The 17,124-nt window shown below is 36.2% G+C and overlaps 1 protein-coding gene across 2 annotated transcripts in view; it reads right to left on the bottom strand.

The window, feature by feature from the left end:
- The window catches only part of LOC145660691 (inactive tyrosine-protein kinase 7-like), a 395,652-nt gene that overhangs the window by 72,412 nt on the left and 306,116 nt on the right, over window positions 1-17,124 (bottom strand). For both annotated transcript variants that reach the window (XM_081726038.1, XM_081726039.1), the window contains exon 4: window positions 12,163-12,323. In XM_081726038.1, the coding sequence (XP_081582164.1) occupies window positions 12,163-12,323 (161 nt within the window). The remainder of the gene's footprint in view (window positions 1-12,162; window positions 12,324-17,124) is intronic.

Here is a 17,124-nt window from a genome sequence, read left to right as displayed (position 1 = left end):
GATACACTGCACAAATATAGTAGACAACTTTTAATATCTAGAAGCTGAGTTTGCCTTGATCGGAGGCAGGTTCTTTCCCAGTTACCCTACCATAACTAGGCGTACGGTGGCCAATCTCTTTATGTGTGGTTCAGAAACTAATTTGGCAAACTACAAATTACATGAAATAGATGAATACGACGTATACAAGAACTGTGTAATTGCTGCTCCATTATACAGAGAGTAGCTTGTCATCGTCGTCATAGTTAATTATTGTCAATTCACTGCTGGCTGAAGGTCTCTCCACGTCTTCTTCACAACCATTTATATTCGACAATTCTTCTCGAGGTTACTCTGCAGTGCTTGTTGATATCATCATACTACCTTGACATACAGTCTGGAACTGCTTTTACCTCTGGTGTGTGGAGTACTTGGTTCGATCCCGGGCAAGTGAGTTTGTGGTGGACAACATCGTGTTTGTAGGTTTTCTCGGGGGTACTATCGTTTTCTCCCACTTTCTCATTCCCCAAATTCATCATTCACTTGCTTTAATCATCGTCTCCCTTAGCCTGAAAGGTATAATCGTGGGACATTAAATTCTATTATTTCATTTCTCGAATCACTTTTGTCTATTGATCATTTCTTCTTGCAACATTTTTTAGTTCATTACCAGTTCAATGGCTTCATTTTCATGACTCTTATTTGTTATTCTTGTCATCTTTCTGATTCATTGACAGAAAGAACCTGATTCATTCCTTCGATACAAAGCCTCTGAATTCCTCTAGCGTCAAGGAGCCACAAACCTCATGGAGTGGAAAAACCTTATCGAGTATTTCGTGATTTAAAAAAATAGGAAAAATTAGTAATATGTCACGCTAATCATCATTTTTTAATATTACTGAAGCGTTCTTTAATATCGGGTCATTTTCGATCACATTTTTATGTATCTCCCCCTCCCCCAAGTTGTGAGGCTGAATTTGGATTTAAACAGCATCAGAAGTGTCACTGTTCATCTCAGCGATCCTGGCACTAATATCGGTCATTTTCGATCATTTATATATATATATATATATATATATATATATATATATATATATATATATATATATATATATATATATATATATATATATATATATATATATATATATAGGGCCGGATTTAGGGGGTGCAAAGGTGCAAGTGCACCCTCCCTTCGTTCTAAATATACACTACCTAAAGTGAGAAGTTAGCAGTGAGTTTTGCAAATCAATAGTTTGAGTCAATTTTCTGAAGGTTGAAGGAAAAGAATTCATCAAGAGCAAACACAGCATTTCCAAATGAATTCCTATTCAAACATTACAGATGCCTAAAAGCATTTTTAAAAAAATAATTCAAATGTACTGGTAGTTAGTTATTGGTGCAGATCAGAGAATCCTGGATCCGGCCCTATATATATATATCCTATACACCCACCCACCATCAAAGTGAAATAATAAAAACCATCCCAGGCCCGAACCTGATCTATGTTGAAAATTTGATCGAGATCAGTCCGGTGGTTCAACAGTTATTAAGTCACAAACATACTTTCATTTTTAATTATATAGATAGGTACATTTACTACATAAATGTCAAGTAGACTTATTTGCTTTTATTATTTGTAACTTTGAAATCATAAAACAGTATTTTTTTTACAACGTATCTCTTAAGAATAAATGACATTCTCCAATCATGGTCATTACCAAGATCTCAATGTATTGTAAGAGAGATCAGCGTCATTGAACTACAAAAAGTATTTTAAGTAAATTGTTGGTTTTTGTGCGTAATGCCCTACTAAATTTGAAGCATAAGAAGATAAAGTTTTGAAAAAGGACTTGCAGATGTAGCAAAGAATATATTCTAACTTACATTTTTCGTATATTATATTATTCTGCCTGACCTATGTGAAAATTGATTATTCTCTCTATATCCTATTCTATTTGCTCCATTTTCGTATTTAGTGCCTCCCTTTTCAGTGCCTAGAAATCAGAGTTCTATTAACAATGGAAAAGAATCACGAGTATTCGCAACATATTTTGCTGTTATTCTTTCAGAGGTACATTCTTTTAAAACAATAACTATAATTTTACCTCAGAATAATGTCTTCGTGTCGTATTGTATCAGACGAAGAAAGTGACAAAGGAGTGCACACTGAAACAGGAGGGAGGAAATAAATGTATTTCATTTAATTTTGAAAAATGAAAATGCTATTTTGACATTTATTTCGTTAACATTGGAGAAATCTAAGAAAGTCGATCGATGCTACACTTAACTTGAAAACGTTTTATTTCCTGTGACTTGTTAATGAAGTAAGGTTCCTGTTGTATCTAAAACAGAGCACCCTGGCTTCATAATCCCACGATGGGGAAAGGCAGGTTACGACCTCTTTTACTTTCGTGCTGTGTGGGAGCATCTGCTTTTATCGTCATTGTTTCAATTTTCTAATTCAAATGGCCCTTAATTGCTTCAAAATGCTGAGATAATGTGGAAAAAGCATGTGCCCATATGGAAAACAAACTTGAAAATGATTCATACGGAAAAACAAGGGGAAAAATGAAATCTTTGAGTTCTAAGTCCCACAGTCATGTCGGTTAGGCTAAAGGAGACGGTGATGATGAGAAATAAATGAAATGGTGACATGAAGAAAGTGGGAGGAAACGGAAGAACCCCGAGAAACCCACGAGCACGGTGTTTGTAAACCATAAAGTCCACACGGCGCGAGCTGGGATCGAACCAGGACCCCAAGCACCGGAGGTGAAGGCTCTACCACTGAGCCACCGCGCCCCCGGAAATACACGGAAGCACTTAACGTAGTATGAAGATTAGCAACAATTGAAGAAAAGAAATAGGGCTTCGTTGTCATGGAAATACTTAAAATCTTCATTTTGGGGCTGTGCTAGAAGATAGAAGGGAACGAGAGCGTAAGGTTGTACTATAGTAACTGGACAGCATTAAGACTCTTTGGTAAGTTTATTCCAAGTTAGTTTATAATTATAATGAACAACTTAAAGAGAATGCCGGTCCTAGGTAATTTGCCGCCCCGTGCCATGGTACCATTTACCGCGCCCTTTTCTCCAGAAAGAACATATCTTAGAAGCCACGATGTTAAGTATGCTATCCCATCATAAACAACGAAGAGGAGGGAGACTTAGAACGGCCTAAATACTACAAATACAATGGCGTCATGTCCGTTTTTCTTTAAATAATAATCTATTATGTTGGTGAAAGAGAAAGCAAACACACCTGCAGAGGAAATATGGTAATCCTTTCTATATAATTCAATATCGAGTTTCAGTCTTAATATATCAGTTTGCAATTCCAGTGCAACTAACTCTTTTATCTTTATTTCTTGATTTTCCTTCTACATCTGTTAAAAAGTGTTTTTAAAAACTTGTTTCTTCTTACCGTCGATGATAATGAATTTGTTTATGACAAAGACTAGTTTTCATATCAAAACTGTGATAACTAACTAAATGGAATAAGTGTTCGCTACTCTCTAAGAATTGAGTTCTTGTATTTGGCAACAATCAAGAAATTCATGCTTGGGTTTGTTTGACCATTTGCTTTAGCATTGTACATATGACCTTAAACTAATGCAACCTAAGCATGATTTATTAATGAAGTATTCAAATAGGTCAGCTTAGTAAATTTAACTCCCATGATCATGAAGTCTGTTTCCAACAGGAAATATTTATTTTAAATAATATAGTTGTGACAGATTTTGCCACCCCGTACAAATACATGTGTTGCACATATGGTAGAGCCAGCCCTATCTTCAGTGATTTCAAATGTCTTAATCTGGAATAATTTACCATCATCTGACTCAGAGATTAGACTATTAAGTTTGTGCGATCATTCATCCCTCAATAATAGCCGTCGAGAAAGGGACCTCAGCACTCACACTCTACTAAATAAGCTTTCGCCATATTACATATATATATATACAGTGGCGGATCCATGATATGATCAAGGGAGGGGCTAATCATAGTTTGCAGTTTTATCCAGTGTAAAGCAGGATTAAAGCCTATTTTATCCAGTGTATACCTGAGCGTCAAGAGGGGACTACAGCCCCCTCTTGGATCCGTGACTATAATAGTCTATTCCTCAATATATATAAAGGAAATGAAACTCTATAGGTTTTCCTAAATAGATTTCGTATAATTAGAGAAACTCCATCATTAAACTTAACAAGAACTATTAGATTCAAATCTTATTTGAGTATTGAATTTTATTCTACAATTTTACTTTAAAAACTACAACTATTTCGGTTCAGAGTATCTCACAATAGCCTACACAAAACAATTTAAAATTTTAAACATGACTGTAGGAACGAAATTATTTTTACATTTTTGTTTCGTTCTTTTTTTTCTTTTTTTTTCTTTCTTGAAGCAAGGGGGTTGAACATCAAATGCTTAACTCACACCAGAATTCAAAAATAAACAAAGAGCACCCGACACCGTTGATTCCGTTACGGCCTTTCATCTCCGCACGAAGTCGTATTAGTAACAAAAAGTGTGTAAATCTTTTAGCGTTTGTCACACAGTGTGTGTATTTGCCACCGAAATCCCCAGGTGGAGCAAATCACTTCCAATTACGTGGCGTTTATTTAACCCGCTTAAGTCCTGTGGCTTCTGGTTGAATTTTTATCCACAGCAGCTGTTCGCTTCACCTTTTTCTCCTCAGAGTCAGAACACATGGAATCCATCAAAATTATGTGTGGCATTCATGAGAACAGAAACAATGCTTTTGAAATGGATGTTGTTTATATGAAACGTTCTATTCTTTAGGCATATTTTAGCGAGGTATTCAGAGCACTTTGTATCATTACTTACTGCTATTTTTCAGCCGGTATTTAAGGATAAACATTAAGTATAAAAATATTACAGAAGTTACATTTTACTTATTACTGCAAGGTGCTACGTTCACGAATGTAAGTCAGATAACTCTGTAGCAGTGTTGCCAAACAATATCCGGAAATTACGTTAAATTGGAAGTCAAAATAAAAATCCTGTTTTAAACTAAATTATTCACCGTATCCGTCATACAGAGACAGACAGACAAACAGAGAGAGAGAGGGAGAGAGAGATGCTTCTCCCTGGTAATATTTTTAGATGCTTGAAAAAAATTGACATTTTAGTAGTTTTTCAAAAGAATAAGTTATAATTTAAAATATAATTTGACCTCATGGAATGATAAACGAGTAAAGGATTGATTTTTTAAATATAAAAATCTCTCTCTCTCCTTTTTTTAAAAATTTATTTATTGACAGACACACATTGTTCGTTATCTAGGTACACAATTCCCCTTAAGTCTTTATCCCGGCGAAATTAAAATACCGCTAATTTTACAGTAATTATGTGATATCTTCAAATAGATAAAATATAATTGAAATATGGACCTAGAGTGCCCTAGACAATATTATTTTGCGTGAGGTACCGTTATCACAAGTCACCTAGTGGCTTTATGTTTTCAGCTGTATAGAAACGCGAAAATAAATGCCGATTTTCAAAATGGCTCGAAATCGAAAGCAGATAAGTGAGTCGTGATAACGGTTTCTCACGTAAAATGATATTGTCTAGGGCGCTCTTGTTCCACATTTCGATTATCTTTTATCTATTTGAAGATATCACATAATTAATGTAAAATTAGCGGTATTTTAATTTCGCCGGTCACGAGTTATATTATGGTTACGACAGTCGTTGTGTGTGTGCGAATTACAAAGAAGTTGAGGGGGAAATCCCCTTTGCTAATACTGGATGTTGCCTATAAACAAAGGACATTTCCCCTGATTCCCCTTGTAATTTGCACACTGTCAACAGATGTAGACACGAAGCGTCAAGAACATTTTTTACACAACGACTGCTTTAACAATAATATTTACGGAATAGATTAAATTTTGTTCCTAGTTAACATGGAACATTAAAATTTTTACAAGTGATTTGAAAATTTCTATTGTTTTATTCATTATAAACATATGGTGAATTAATATTTTACTTATAGTTAAAAATGGCTATGGTTGAAGAAAAAATTGTCTCGAACGGGAATCGAACCAGGGACTCTTTGCACTTTTTTTGAGTCGCTGATTCTTCTTACTCTGCCAGTCCGTCACTTCAGAAATTTGCACGTCGTATGATATATGCGGCGAATAGAAAACTTTAACATGGTTTTTCTCCGTTATTTTTGCCCATTGCGCTCTCCCAGTTTGTAATATTAACTCTTTAAATGTGCACTACCACTAGTGATGAGCGCAAGAGTCTTGGTCTTGCAGTTTTTGCAAGAGTCTTGCATGCAAGACCAAGACCAAGACCAAGACCAAGACCAGGAATCCCGATGCAAGACCAAGACCAAGACCAAGGGGTGCAAGACCAAGACCAAGACCAAGACCATACTTGCAAGACCAAGACCAAGACCAAGACTCTTGCGCAAGAGTCTTGCACAAGTATGGTACTACTTGATTTTTTATAGAATGTAAAAAGGAAGGGGAAAAATCATTACATCTTTCACGTGAACTTCTAGGCTCCAGTAAAAATACCGCCGGAGTGAATGAGTTCCCAGTAATTTATGCAATCCATGTGAGTCGATCTGCTCCTGTAACATATAGCTACAGTATGTCGTTTTTTGAATCGGTTGTTCACGAGACGACCGACAGCATAATTCTATGAATTGTTACAAGCTGTAATAACTTCAGTGTCTGATTTACTTTGGTCATCATTTGATCATTCACGACGGCCCATGATTGGATTTTGGGAAATCATACGAAGAATAATTGTGTCCATAAGAAGTGGATAAGCAAAAATAAACTAGAGCATGTTATGGACACGGTAGCTCAGTGGCAGAGCGTTCACCTCTGGTACATAGGGCCCTGGTTCGATCGCAGCTTGCGCTATGTGAGCTTCTTTGGTGAACAAACACCCTGTGCGTGGGTTTTCCCTTTCCCTCGTACTTTCTTCATTCCACCATTTCTCATCATCACTGTTTCCCTTAGCCTCAGTGTAATAATCGTGGGACGTTAAAGTAGATATTTCATTTCATTTCAAAACATATTAGTGGTGTTCTTCTTCCAAAACTAAAGAAATGTAGGATTGAACATCGGCAATTCCATACACCATAGGTGCCGACTACATGGGTATGGCCTTGGCTCTGAGGTTCAAGCATCCATTGGAAATTTTTAATGTGTATTTGTAAAATTAATATTGAAATAACATTTTCATGACATTGACAAAAATTTAGCGCATGTGACCGCAAGTTTGATTTCATAGGTAGATGCTTATACGTTGAATAATTGTTATCAATATAATATATAGCCCCCTTAGGTATACGGCATAGCTAGGATTCAACGATATAACGTTATACAACAATAAATGATCTATATTCACAACTGAGAGTGATTTCGTACTTACTTCAAATAACTTGAAGTTTGATGTCGTTATTATGTATTTCTAATGTAGGTCAAAAGTATTTATATAAATTTTTACACAAGACATAAAAAATTGAGTCGTTTTCAGTTTTCACTCAAATTATTCTAAAATATTGGGGCCGCGGTGGCTCAGTGGTAGAGCGTTCAGCTCTGGTGTTTGGGGTCCCGCGTTCGATCCCAGCCCCCGCCAAGTGAACTTTGTGGTGGACAAACACCGTGTGCGTGGGTTTCCTCGGGGTTCTCCCGTTTCCTCCCACTTTCTTCTTTCCACCATTTTCATTCACTTTTCATCATCACCGTCTCCTTTAGCCTAGACGGCATAATCGTGGGACGTAAAACTCACAAATTTAATTTCATTTCATATTCTAAAATATTAAAAGGTTTAATTATTATTATTTTAATTTTTTCTCTCTTTTTTGGGTCAATATTGCAAAACATATTATCATCGTCATAATAATAGCTATTCTGCCATTATTGGCAGGTCACTAGCTGCAGCTGAGAAGCTTCGATGACTGTGGTCCTCAGCTAGTCTCTTCGTCTTAACGTAGCAATTTTCTGTCTTAATATCTTCCTTCAACTACAATCTCCTTCGCCCCCTCCCTCTAGCACGTCCCTCATAATACAGTTCATCCTCAGCCAATGCCCTCCTCTTAATTATATCTAAAATTCTTCTTTTCTCCCCGACTGCTACTATTTCTAACACATTCGTTTTCCGTTCAACCCAGCTGATTCTCTCCTTTTTTCTACATGCCCACATTTCGAAAGTCTAATTGTTTCATCGTTTTTGCGTAATGTCCTTGTTTCTGCCCCATACAGTACATATTAGAATCAGTAAAACAAAATTTCAATATTTAGTTGGGAGTTTGTTCAATACAAAGATGAGCTAATCGTGGTTGGAAAGAAAAAAAAAATCTGACGCCTTTAGAGTGTAAAAATAATTTTGCAATGTATGGTATTTCAGTAATCTGTGCCGCCTTGATTTTCTTTCATGCGTTTCACTGTCAGGGATAGCCTCCCAAGTTTGGGAACCAGTGGAGTATTCGATCTGTTAAAACATAGAAATATTACGAAATGATGTGATTTTTCTTATAAGTGGTGAAGCGGGATCACACATTGAAAAAGAAAAAAGTAAAGGTCATCGCCTATGTTGTACAGTATCATCACACTTACACGAAGGTAAAATAGGCCTTATATTACATTTAGAAACATACATTGTATTTCCCTCACTATTGACGCAATGTAGGATTTATTATCCCTTATATCCAGAGTAAAATTTACTTATGAAAATCATAGATTTCTTAAAAGCAAAACTTGCAAGACTCTTGCAAGCAAGACCAAGACTGGGTGTGCAAGACCAAGACCAAGACCAAGACTAGGTGTGCAAGACCAAGACCAAGACCAAGACCGAGGGTTCCAGTGCAAGACCAAGACCAAGACCACATGTGCAAGACCAAGACCAAGACCAAGACCACCCGGGTCTTGGTCTTGGTCTTGCATTTGCTCATCACTAACTACCACCTCACAAAAAATGGTCCCGAACTCTATTTACCAAAGTCTGTCTTCTCCTTGTTAGCCTGGAGAAATGGTTATCCTTCGTTTTTCATTATCATTTGGTCGAGACAAACGCCTGAGAGATATACAACCCCTGTATACAACTATGTTCTGTTGGGATGTACAACACATAGGATATGATGTTTTACTTTTTCAAAATTTCAACACTCAGTGTACTCTTAAAAATGTAGTAAAGAGAAAGCGGCCACGTTTCTAAATATTGAATTAGAACTGAATAATCTACACAAATTTTGGAATCGACCAGCGAAAACGGCATGTTTCTAGCGTTTGTGGTTTTCGAGATCTCATTATCGAAATGTTTGGAGACAAACATATCAACATATCTTGGAGACAAACATATAAACCTAGCATTTTAATATATAGATGTTACATGAAATGAAATGAAATGAAATCTTTGAGTTTTACGCCCCACGGTTATGCCAGTTAGGCTAAAGGAGACGGTGATGATGAGTGATGAATGAAATGGTGGAATGAAGAAAGTGGGAGGAAACGAGAGAACCCCGAGAAAACCCACGCACACGGTGTTTGTCCACCACAAAGTTCACTTGGCGGGGGCTGGGACCCCAAGCACCAGAGGTGAACGCTCTACCACTGAGCCACCGCGGCCCCTTATAGATGTTACAGTAAGGTAAAGTTTGAGGGACGGGGTTCAAACAGTATACAACAAAACTTTTATGATGTTACTGCGTAATGTTGTGTTGTTGTATTGCTTATGTTGATTCGTCGCTAAATTCACCATATCTCCATTTTAATTTCAGTGAATAACTAAAGGCACTGGGCACTCTTCCTAAGATTGAGGGCTGAAGTTTTTATGGATATCAGGAAAATGGTTCGCTGGCGCCCAATGCTTTTCGTCTTACCCCATTCTTTTCATTTTACATTATGCAAAAATAATAATAATAATAATAATAATAAATAATGTAAAATATCTTCATTTAAGTTAATTTCTCAGCTTTTATTGTTAAGCCAATAAAAAATGAAATGAAATGAAATCTTTGAGTTTTACGTCCCACGGTCATGCCGGTTACGCTAAAGGAGACGGTGATGATGAGTAATGAATAAAATGGTGGAATGAAAAAAGTGGGAGAACCCCGAGAAAACCCACGCACATGGTGTTTGTCCACCACAAAGTTCAGCCGGGGCGGGGGCTGGTATCGAACCCGGGACCCCAAGCACCGGAGGTGAACGCTCTACCAAAGAACCAACGCCCCCCCCCCCCAATAACAATGAATTAACGTATCTAAACGAGTAAAAGGTGTCCCTTAAAAAGGGCAGCAATTTTTGAAATGCTCGCAATTTCTATTGTAGTAAGTTAGCAGCACTAAGCATTATATATATTTTGTTTGTGGTTAGTAGTCACGGAGCCCTAAATAGCTCATGATCGTCATCTGTTTTCCACTGAGTTTCTGAACAGTCTTTGCATACAAAGGCGTAAATCAGGGCCTCGCAGACCCTGCTTTGGAAGGGGGGCAAACCATCAGGGGGCCCCGAACTCGTGAAGTAGGACGTAGAGAAAGGGCCCTACTTTTCACTATGACAACACGCTGTTCCGTCGTAAATCGTTCCATTCCTATCCATACAGAAAATAGATAACGATCGACAACAGATGAAAATTACGTAACATTCAGTGCTGTCAACTAACTACAAGAGAAATGACGGACATTTCAAAGATTGAGTTCTCCTTTTCGGAGCATATTACAGATACACTGTTTTTAAATGTCCTTTTACGGTTTTTTTTTTTTTTTTTACGTTTTTATTCTTTATTCATTATTATAAATTGTACTGTATTTTGAAATGCAATAGCCTTTTTCCTCTTATTACGAAAAAAAAAACCTTAAACTTGATTTGGAGGCAATACAATGCCTAGTTGTCTGCAACCAGCCGAACTTCCATGGGATTTTGGATTGTCTAAGCAAAAGGCGCTTGAAATCGCTTTTAAATACCGCTTTTGCCAACAGGTTAGACACACGTTTTACTCTAAAAATGAGTTGATTTTGAATTTAACGTCCCTTTCAGCAGAGAGGCTATATGAGACGGGAGCTACTGATTAACGTGGAATCCGAACCACATGAGCTCCCGCCGGGAATCGAACCCGGGTCTTACACGCCAAAGGCACGTACGTAAACCGCTTAGCCACGAAGGAGCTCTACTCTGAAAATAAATCACAAGAACAAAAGTTTTATGTGACGATACAGAAATTTTGATATTTTAATTTCAATAGGATTCTGTAGCGATTTGTGTTCTTTTTGTTATCTTAGAAGTGCAACAGATTCCAGCTACATATATTTCAGTAATTCAATAAATATAATTTGGATACAATCGCTTTATTGACTACTTCACAATTTGCATGATTTCTTCTGCGTACACATGAGCCTCTACATTTAAACAGGATTATTAACTCCGCATATGTTTCTTGCTGAAATATCACTTTGATTTCTTTTTAAATCTTTATAATATACAAAGAAAATATTTTTCCTCACAAAATTGAATACAGGAAACGGTGTGCGCGTTATATGTTGGTAAATATGGTTATTAAATTTATTAGTTTTACAGTGAAACGATAAGCTAAAGTGAAAATTATGCGAAAATATCGTCTTGATATCGGATTCGAGAATCTTACAAAATTTCACAGTTTTGGCTAGTATGGAAGTGCGTGGAATTTAAGTTCTAATATTTTGATACAAATAAACAGAAAAGTATGCTAATTAAAGAGCATTCTGAAAAGAATATGAACGAAGAAAAAATAAAGTAAACAAAGTTGGGGAATGCTACTCTATTCTGTTATTAGTATGACTGCTCTATGCTGTTTTCAATTGTCTCTTTCAATTAAGTTGAAATACACTGTTCGCAAACTTTTTGATTAACGTTGACAATCGGAATTTTTGAGTAATGCACTCATATATTGAAAACAATGACTGAAATACACTAATTTCACTGTTCATGTCTGCTAAGTTTAGAAAATTTTATTAGTATAGTGTGGGCAATTCAAGAACAAAATGAGAATTTCTGCATCACGAGATGGGATTTTATAACGTTTCAGGTATCATTCAGTAAGGATATACGAAACACGACGACGTTCTATCTCAAATCAGTAATAATGCAACTGCCGAAGTGATGAATGCATTTCTTGTGAGATTATTTATACAAAGTACTTTATACTACAACACAACACTTACCTGGTACAGCTAATGCGAAACTATTGTTGCTAAACAATGCCCCTGCATTGTTATGAGCACGACATGTATAAACTCCATTTTCAGCAGGCGATACACCTCGAATATGCAGTCTTTTGTTTCGGATGGAAAGTTTGTCTGATTTCGTAAGGCGGATGGCGTTTCTAAAAGAAAGAGAAGAAAAAATATTTTGTATCATTTTTTTATACAAATAAACTGTCTTATTGAAATTACAAAGCAACCCTCTCCCCCCAAAAGAATGCAACGTATATTGGGTTTTACAAGTAGGCTACTACCTTAGTATCATAAATTTTCCCGAACTTCCTGAAACCGCGCTGACATTCTCTATTAAAATAATCGTATAATGAGTAAATCGACTTCATTACTTTTTTTTTAGAAAAAAGAAGAAAATAGTAATTTGTATAATTAACTTGTATTATTTTAAATATAAATATACAAAATCAGAAAGAATGTCATTTATATAGGAATATATCAGTGATAAATCAGTTTGGAATTCGTATGAAAAAAAAAAGAACTTTTACGGCAATATAAAATATTTTCAGTCGACAAACTCTTCATTTTATTCCATTATTCAAAATATGTCGTGGTACAAATGAGGGGGAACGCGAAGGATGACGTTCTCAAAACTCCGAAAAATATGGACGGCGTCCCCCAGTTCCTAAAAATATTACAATGGGCAAAGGTAGGCAGGGGGACGGCGTGACATCATGCCGCTACCCAGGGCCGTGCCGTGGAAAATCAGCGCCCGGGCCGAGAGTATACGATGGCGCTCCCATACATACAGTCCAAGCAATTTTTGCTATCTTTTTTTCCTTTTTTCTCCCGAATTTTTCGCCCCTTACTTCGGCGCCCGGGGCGGTTGCCCCGCCCCCGCGGCACGGCCCTGCCGCTACCTACTGTCCTCCTACCTTCTCAGATTCACTTTTACCCCTGAAAATATATACCCATGCACAAACCTTGCAGCTGTTTTATTCGTTGTAGCAATGCACATTCAATTTCTTTAGGTTTCGTTTGGCAGTTTTTATTTATCATTAATTTACGCTAAGTCAAAATTAACCGTAATGTAGCTAGAACTTTCCTTACATTGTCCATACTGATCTCTGTCCTCGTTTATTTTATTGTTGGAACACTGATACAAGACATTTGCACACAAAAACTTATCTTTTTTAACAAAAACGTATTTTCAAATAAAAAGTATGTCAAAATTAGGGGAGAAACTATTAGTACATAGTTAAATGAAAAGAAACATTCAAAACAACTGCAAATTTGAGTTATAAGCCAAATTTAAGCGTTACGCACGGGACTCAGACAAAAAGCTCATTTGACAACCTCAATTTCATTGTATATTCTCTGTGATTTATGGCAGCATTTTAATTTTATACGCGGTAACTTGTGTTCTACATTCATTCTTCTTACTGTGCATTATGTTTTTAAATTGGAAAATAGAATTTAATTTGCGTCACATTCTATTTTCTTTTTTGACTCACCGTTACGCACGGGACAGAAAAGTAACCATGCAATTGTTTGGTTGTTCTAAGACTGTTATTATGCAATATCCTTACTAAAGAGATTGATATTTTAACATTAACATTTGAACATTAACAATCATAGAAGTCTTGCATTCATAATTTAATTTTAATGAATTAAATTACATTTCAAAGTATCAAAATCGACTTGCTTTGCTAGGCAACGCGCTTAGTGTTCTTACCATAAGCTACTTGTCTGAGTGCTGTGCTGATTGGTGGCGTTCAAACCACACAACGTTCTACAACTGTTGAACTCTGCTCGATCCTCTGTGTCACCTACCAAATGTTGAGTCGTTTGAACGCTGCCATTGTCAGGTGAAATGCGGGAAAGTGAATTGGAGGGAAACAGTTGTTTTTTGGTTATTTGGTATGATTGTTTCTTACTTCACAGTGAAGATTTTTTTAAAAAAAATAAGTAATATGGATTATAGGCAAGTAACTCTGTTCCAAGTAATATTGTCAGTGATTAACTGAATCGATCAACAAAAGCAATGAATGGCGCTGAAAGGGTTAGAAAATGTTGGACTTTAACATAAGAACAAGGTGAGACTGAAAAATAAAGTGGGAATGCGGCGTTATAAGCAAGCTAAAAGATTAACTCTTTTCCTCTCACGTTCCTTTTGCGAAAATCATTCCGCATTGTTTCGTTGTTGGCCATTTAGAAGAGGAAAACACTCTAAAATGTGAAGAAGTACAAAATAATTCAAGTCAGGTTGGTTCAAGGAAAATGAAGAGTGATAATGTACAGAATGATATATTCATCAAGTGAAGAGAGAGATATTAATTCAGAATACATCTCGGAAGACGATTTTCATAATGATATTTCTACCCTCGAGCTCAGAGTGGACAATATTAGAGCAGGTGTATTTCTCCTAGTGAAATTTGATTGTGGTTCTTGCAGAAATAGGATTAAACATCGGTATGCATGTGTATCTGAAAGCGATATAGAAAATGGGGCTTTAGGGTAACAATTCTGAAATGCATGGACAACAGTTGTACAAAGTTTTGTTTTGATGAAAAGAACAGATCTTATGTCTCATTTGACTACGTTTGAAAAATAATTCCAGCATCTAATAGTCTGGTAAAGGGTGAGAGAATGTATTATAAATTTCCAGAACCAATAGACGTTTTTGAAAACAACTAAAGAGTTTTGAAGCGAATCAATTTGGCCTCTACAAGACTGTCAAACCAAATTAAATACCTATATTTCTAATGAAAAGAAAAAAGTAATAATTTGTTTCTAAGCCTCGCGGCAATTTTTTCTATGTAACTTAATGTAGGTGCTTTTGGTAGTAATGTTTAGTTTCAGCAAATTGATGTTTCTTTGAATTCATATAAAAGTTTATTCTTCAGATTAACCTCAATAACAATGAACACGTATTGAAATCTTAATAGCTTGATTTTATTTACTGTCTTGTATAAATCTGTAAATGTTCCGGGCGTAACGTTACGTACGGGACATTTTTATACTTCATGAAATAAATAAGAATAATAATTTTAAAAAATTAATAAGTACCACTTACAGGCTAGTAATAATTCTACTTTGGGGCAAAAGTTCCAATATTTTATCTTCTACAATTACAAAGGAAACACGAAAAATACATGTTTTCTGTTACGCACGGGACACCAAAACATGGCATGAGAACACTACGATTTTTGCCTACCAGAATAAAACATTAATCAAAACAAAACTGCCAATTTTTTGCCAAAGGTCCACTTCCTATTTTTTTTATTTTTTATTTTTTTATTTTTTATTTATTTATTTATTTTTTTTGTTGCTATTATTCATATAATTACAGATTTAGAATTAGTTTGAAAATTATTTGAAAATTGGGATATGTGAAAAGCATTGAGCATGGTGTAGAACAGACAAAGTTTATGTGGTCAAAACCGAACAAATATATTGTACAAAATGATTTTAAATGTCTCACTATATAGTTACACTATTTCTTAATACAAAAACATAAACATCATATAGTTTCAAATTAATTTTGAAAATTTACTGACAATGGACCACTTGCCAGAGAATCGCTCTGTTATGAAGTTGTGGTGATGCTATGAAAGTTTGATCCTAATTCCTCTGTTTGTTTTCTTTTTGTTGCAGATAGATCATGACCGCTCCATTAGAAGATTGCACCACAGAGGAATAACGAGCAATGATCCAGTTTTTGTGATCGGAAGGTACAGTGCGGGAACAGTGTCTTGCCGCAACGGAGTGTCTACGAATGGATTGAAACATGCAAAAAAATGGTCGCACAAGTGTTACGCAGGAAGAACGAACTGGACGACCATCTACGACCACGAATAATGACAACAGTGAGCGTACACGTGACATGGTTCTGTTGGTCACTCCATTGCGGCAAGACACTGTTCCCGTATTGTGGCGAAAGTCTTTGGTGGATTGAGGCCCCTGATGCACCTTCCGACCACAAAAATCGGATCACCGCTCGTTGTTCCTCTTTGGTGCAAACTTCTAATGGAGCGGTTATGATCTATCTGCACCAAAAGGAAGACAAATGGAGAAATTAGGATTAAACTTTCATAGCATGACCACAACAGCATAACAATAAAAAATAAACGAGGACACAGGTCAGTACGAATAACGTAAGAAGAGTTATGTCAAAATTGCTGATAATTTTTGACTCACCCTCGTATGATGATGAAATACTTTTTCTAAGCTAAGTTGCAGCTCAGGATGAGTACCGGGGAACTAATATGCATGAAAAAACTGGTGGTGAAATGTGAAATCAATGAGAGACACTGGATGCTACATCCAAGGATGTTATAAAATAGAGGATCTGCCCATACAAGAAAATCGTGAAGCCATACGTTACAGCTTCGCCACACCTACTCTGCCCACTCCGCGCCACTAAGATCGCGATGTTTCGAGCGAACAATCATGGCGGAAACGAGAGTAGCCAATCAGACGTGCCAGTCCAGATGATGCTCGGTTGTTTTTTGGCTTCACTGAGTTCATATGATGAAGATACATATAGGCAAATCCTCTATTTTATAACATCCTTGGCTAAATCACAAACAAAAATTTTTGTAACACTTTCACGACAAGAGTTTGGCATCTTTTGCTTTTCTTCTTCTTTTTCGTTTTCTTTGGGATTTGTTTCGTGTATTGTCCCTTGTAATATTTAACCCGACGATCGTTTCACTGATACTGTCGCGAGCTTTTGTTCTTTTTGCTTTTTCTAAACCGAATTTTAATACAATACATGCTTGCAAAAACTAGCTAAGAAATTTAAATAACGGACAGAATACATTTAAAACTATGAGTAAGCAAAATTAACTGAGTTTTATTCTGTGGCGCCGGAGTTGAGGATGAGAATTGATAAAATCAACTGCCCATTCTCACTATTGTGAGAGACAAACATTTTTTTTTTCTTCCGTAGAAGGCAAAATTAAATTT

Source organism: Thermobia domestica, chromosome 9 (genome assembly GCF_964235325.1).
Source record: "Thermobia domestica chromosome 9, izTheDome1.hap1.1, whole genome shotgun sequence".
Lineage (NCBI taxonomy): Eukaryota > Metazoa > Arthropoda > Insecta > Zygentoma > Lepismatidae > Thermobia > Thermobia domestica.
Note: the sequence above shows the minus strand (reverse complement) of the source record. Positions and strands in the feature narration are given on the sequence as shown.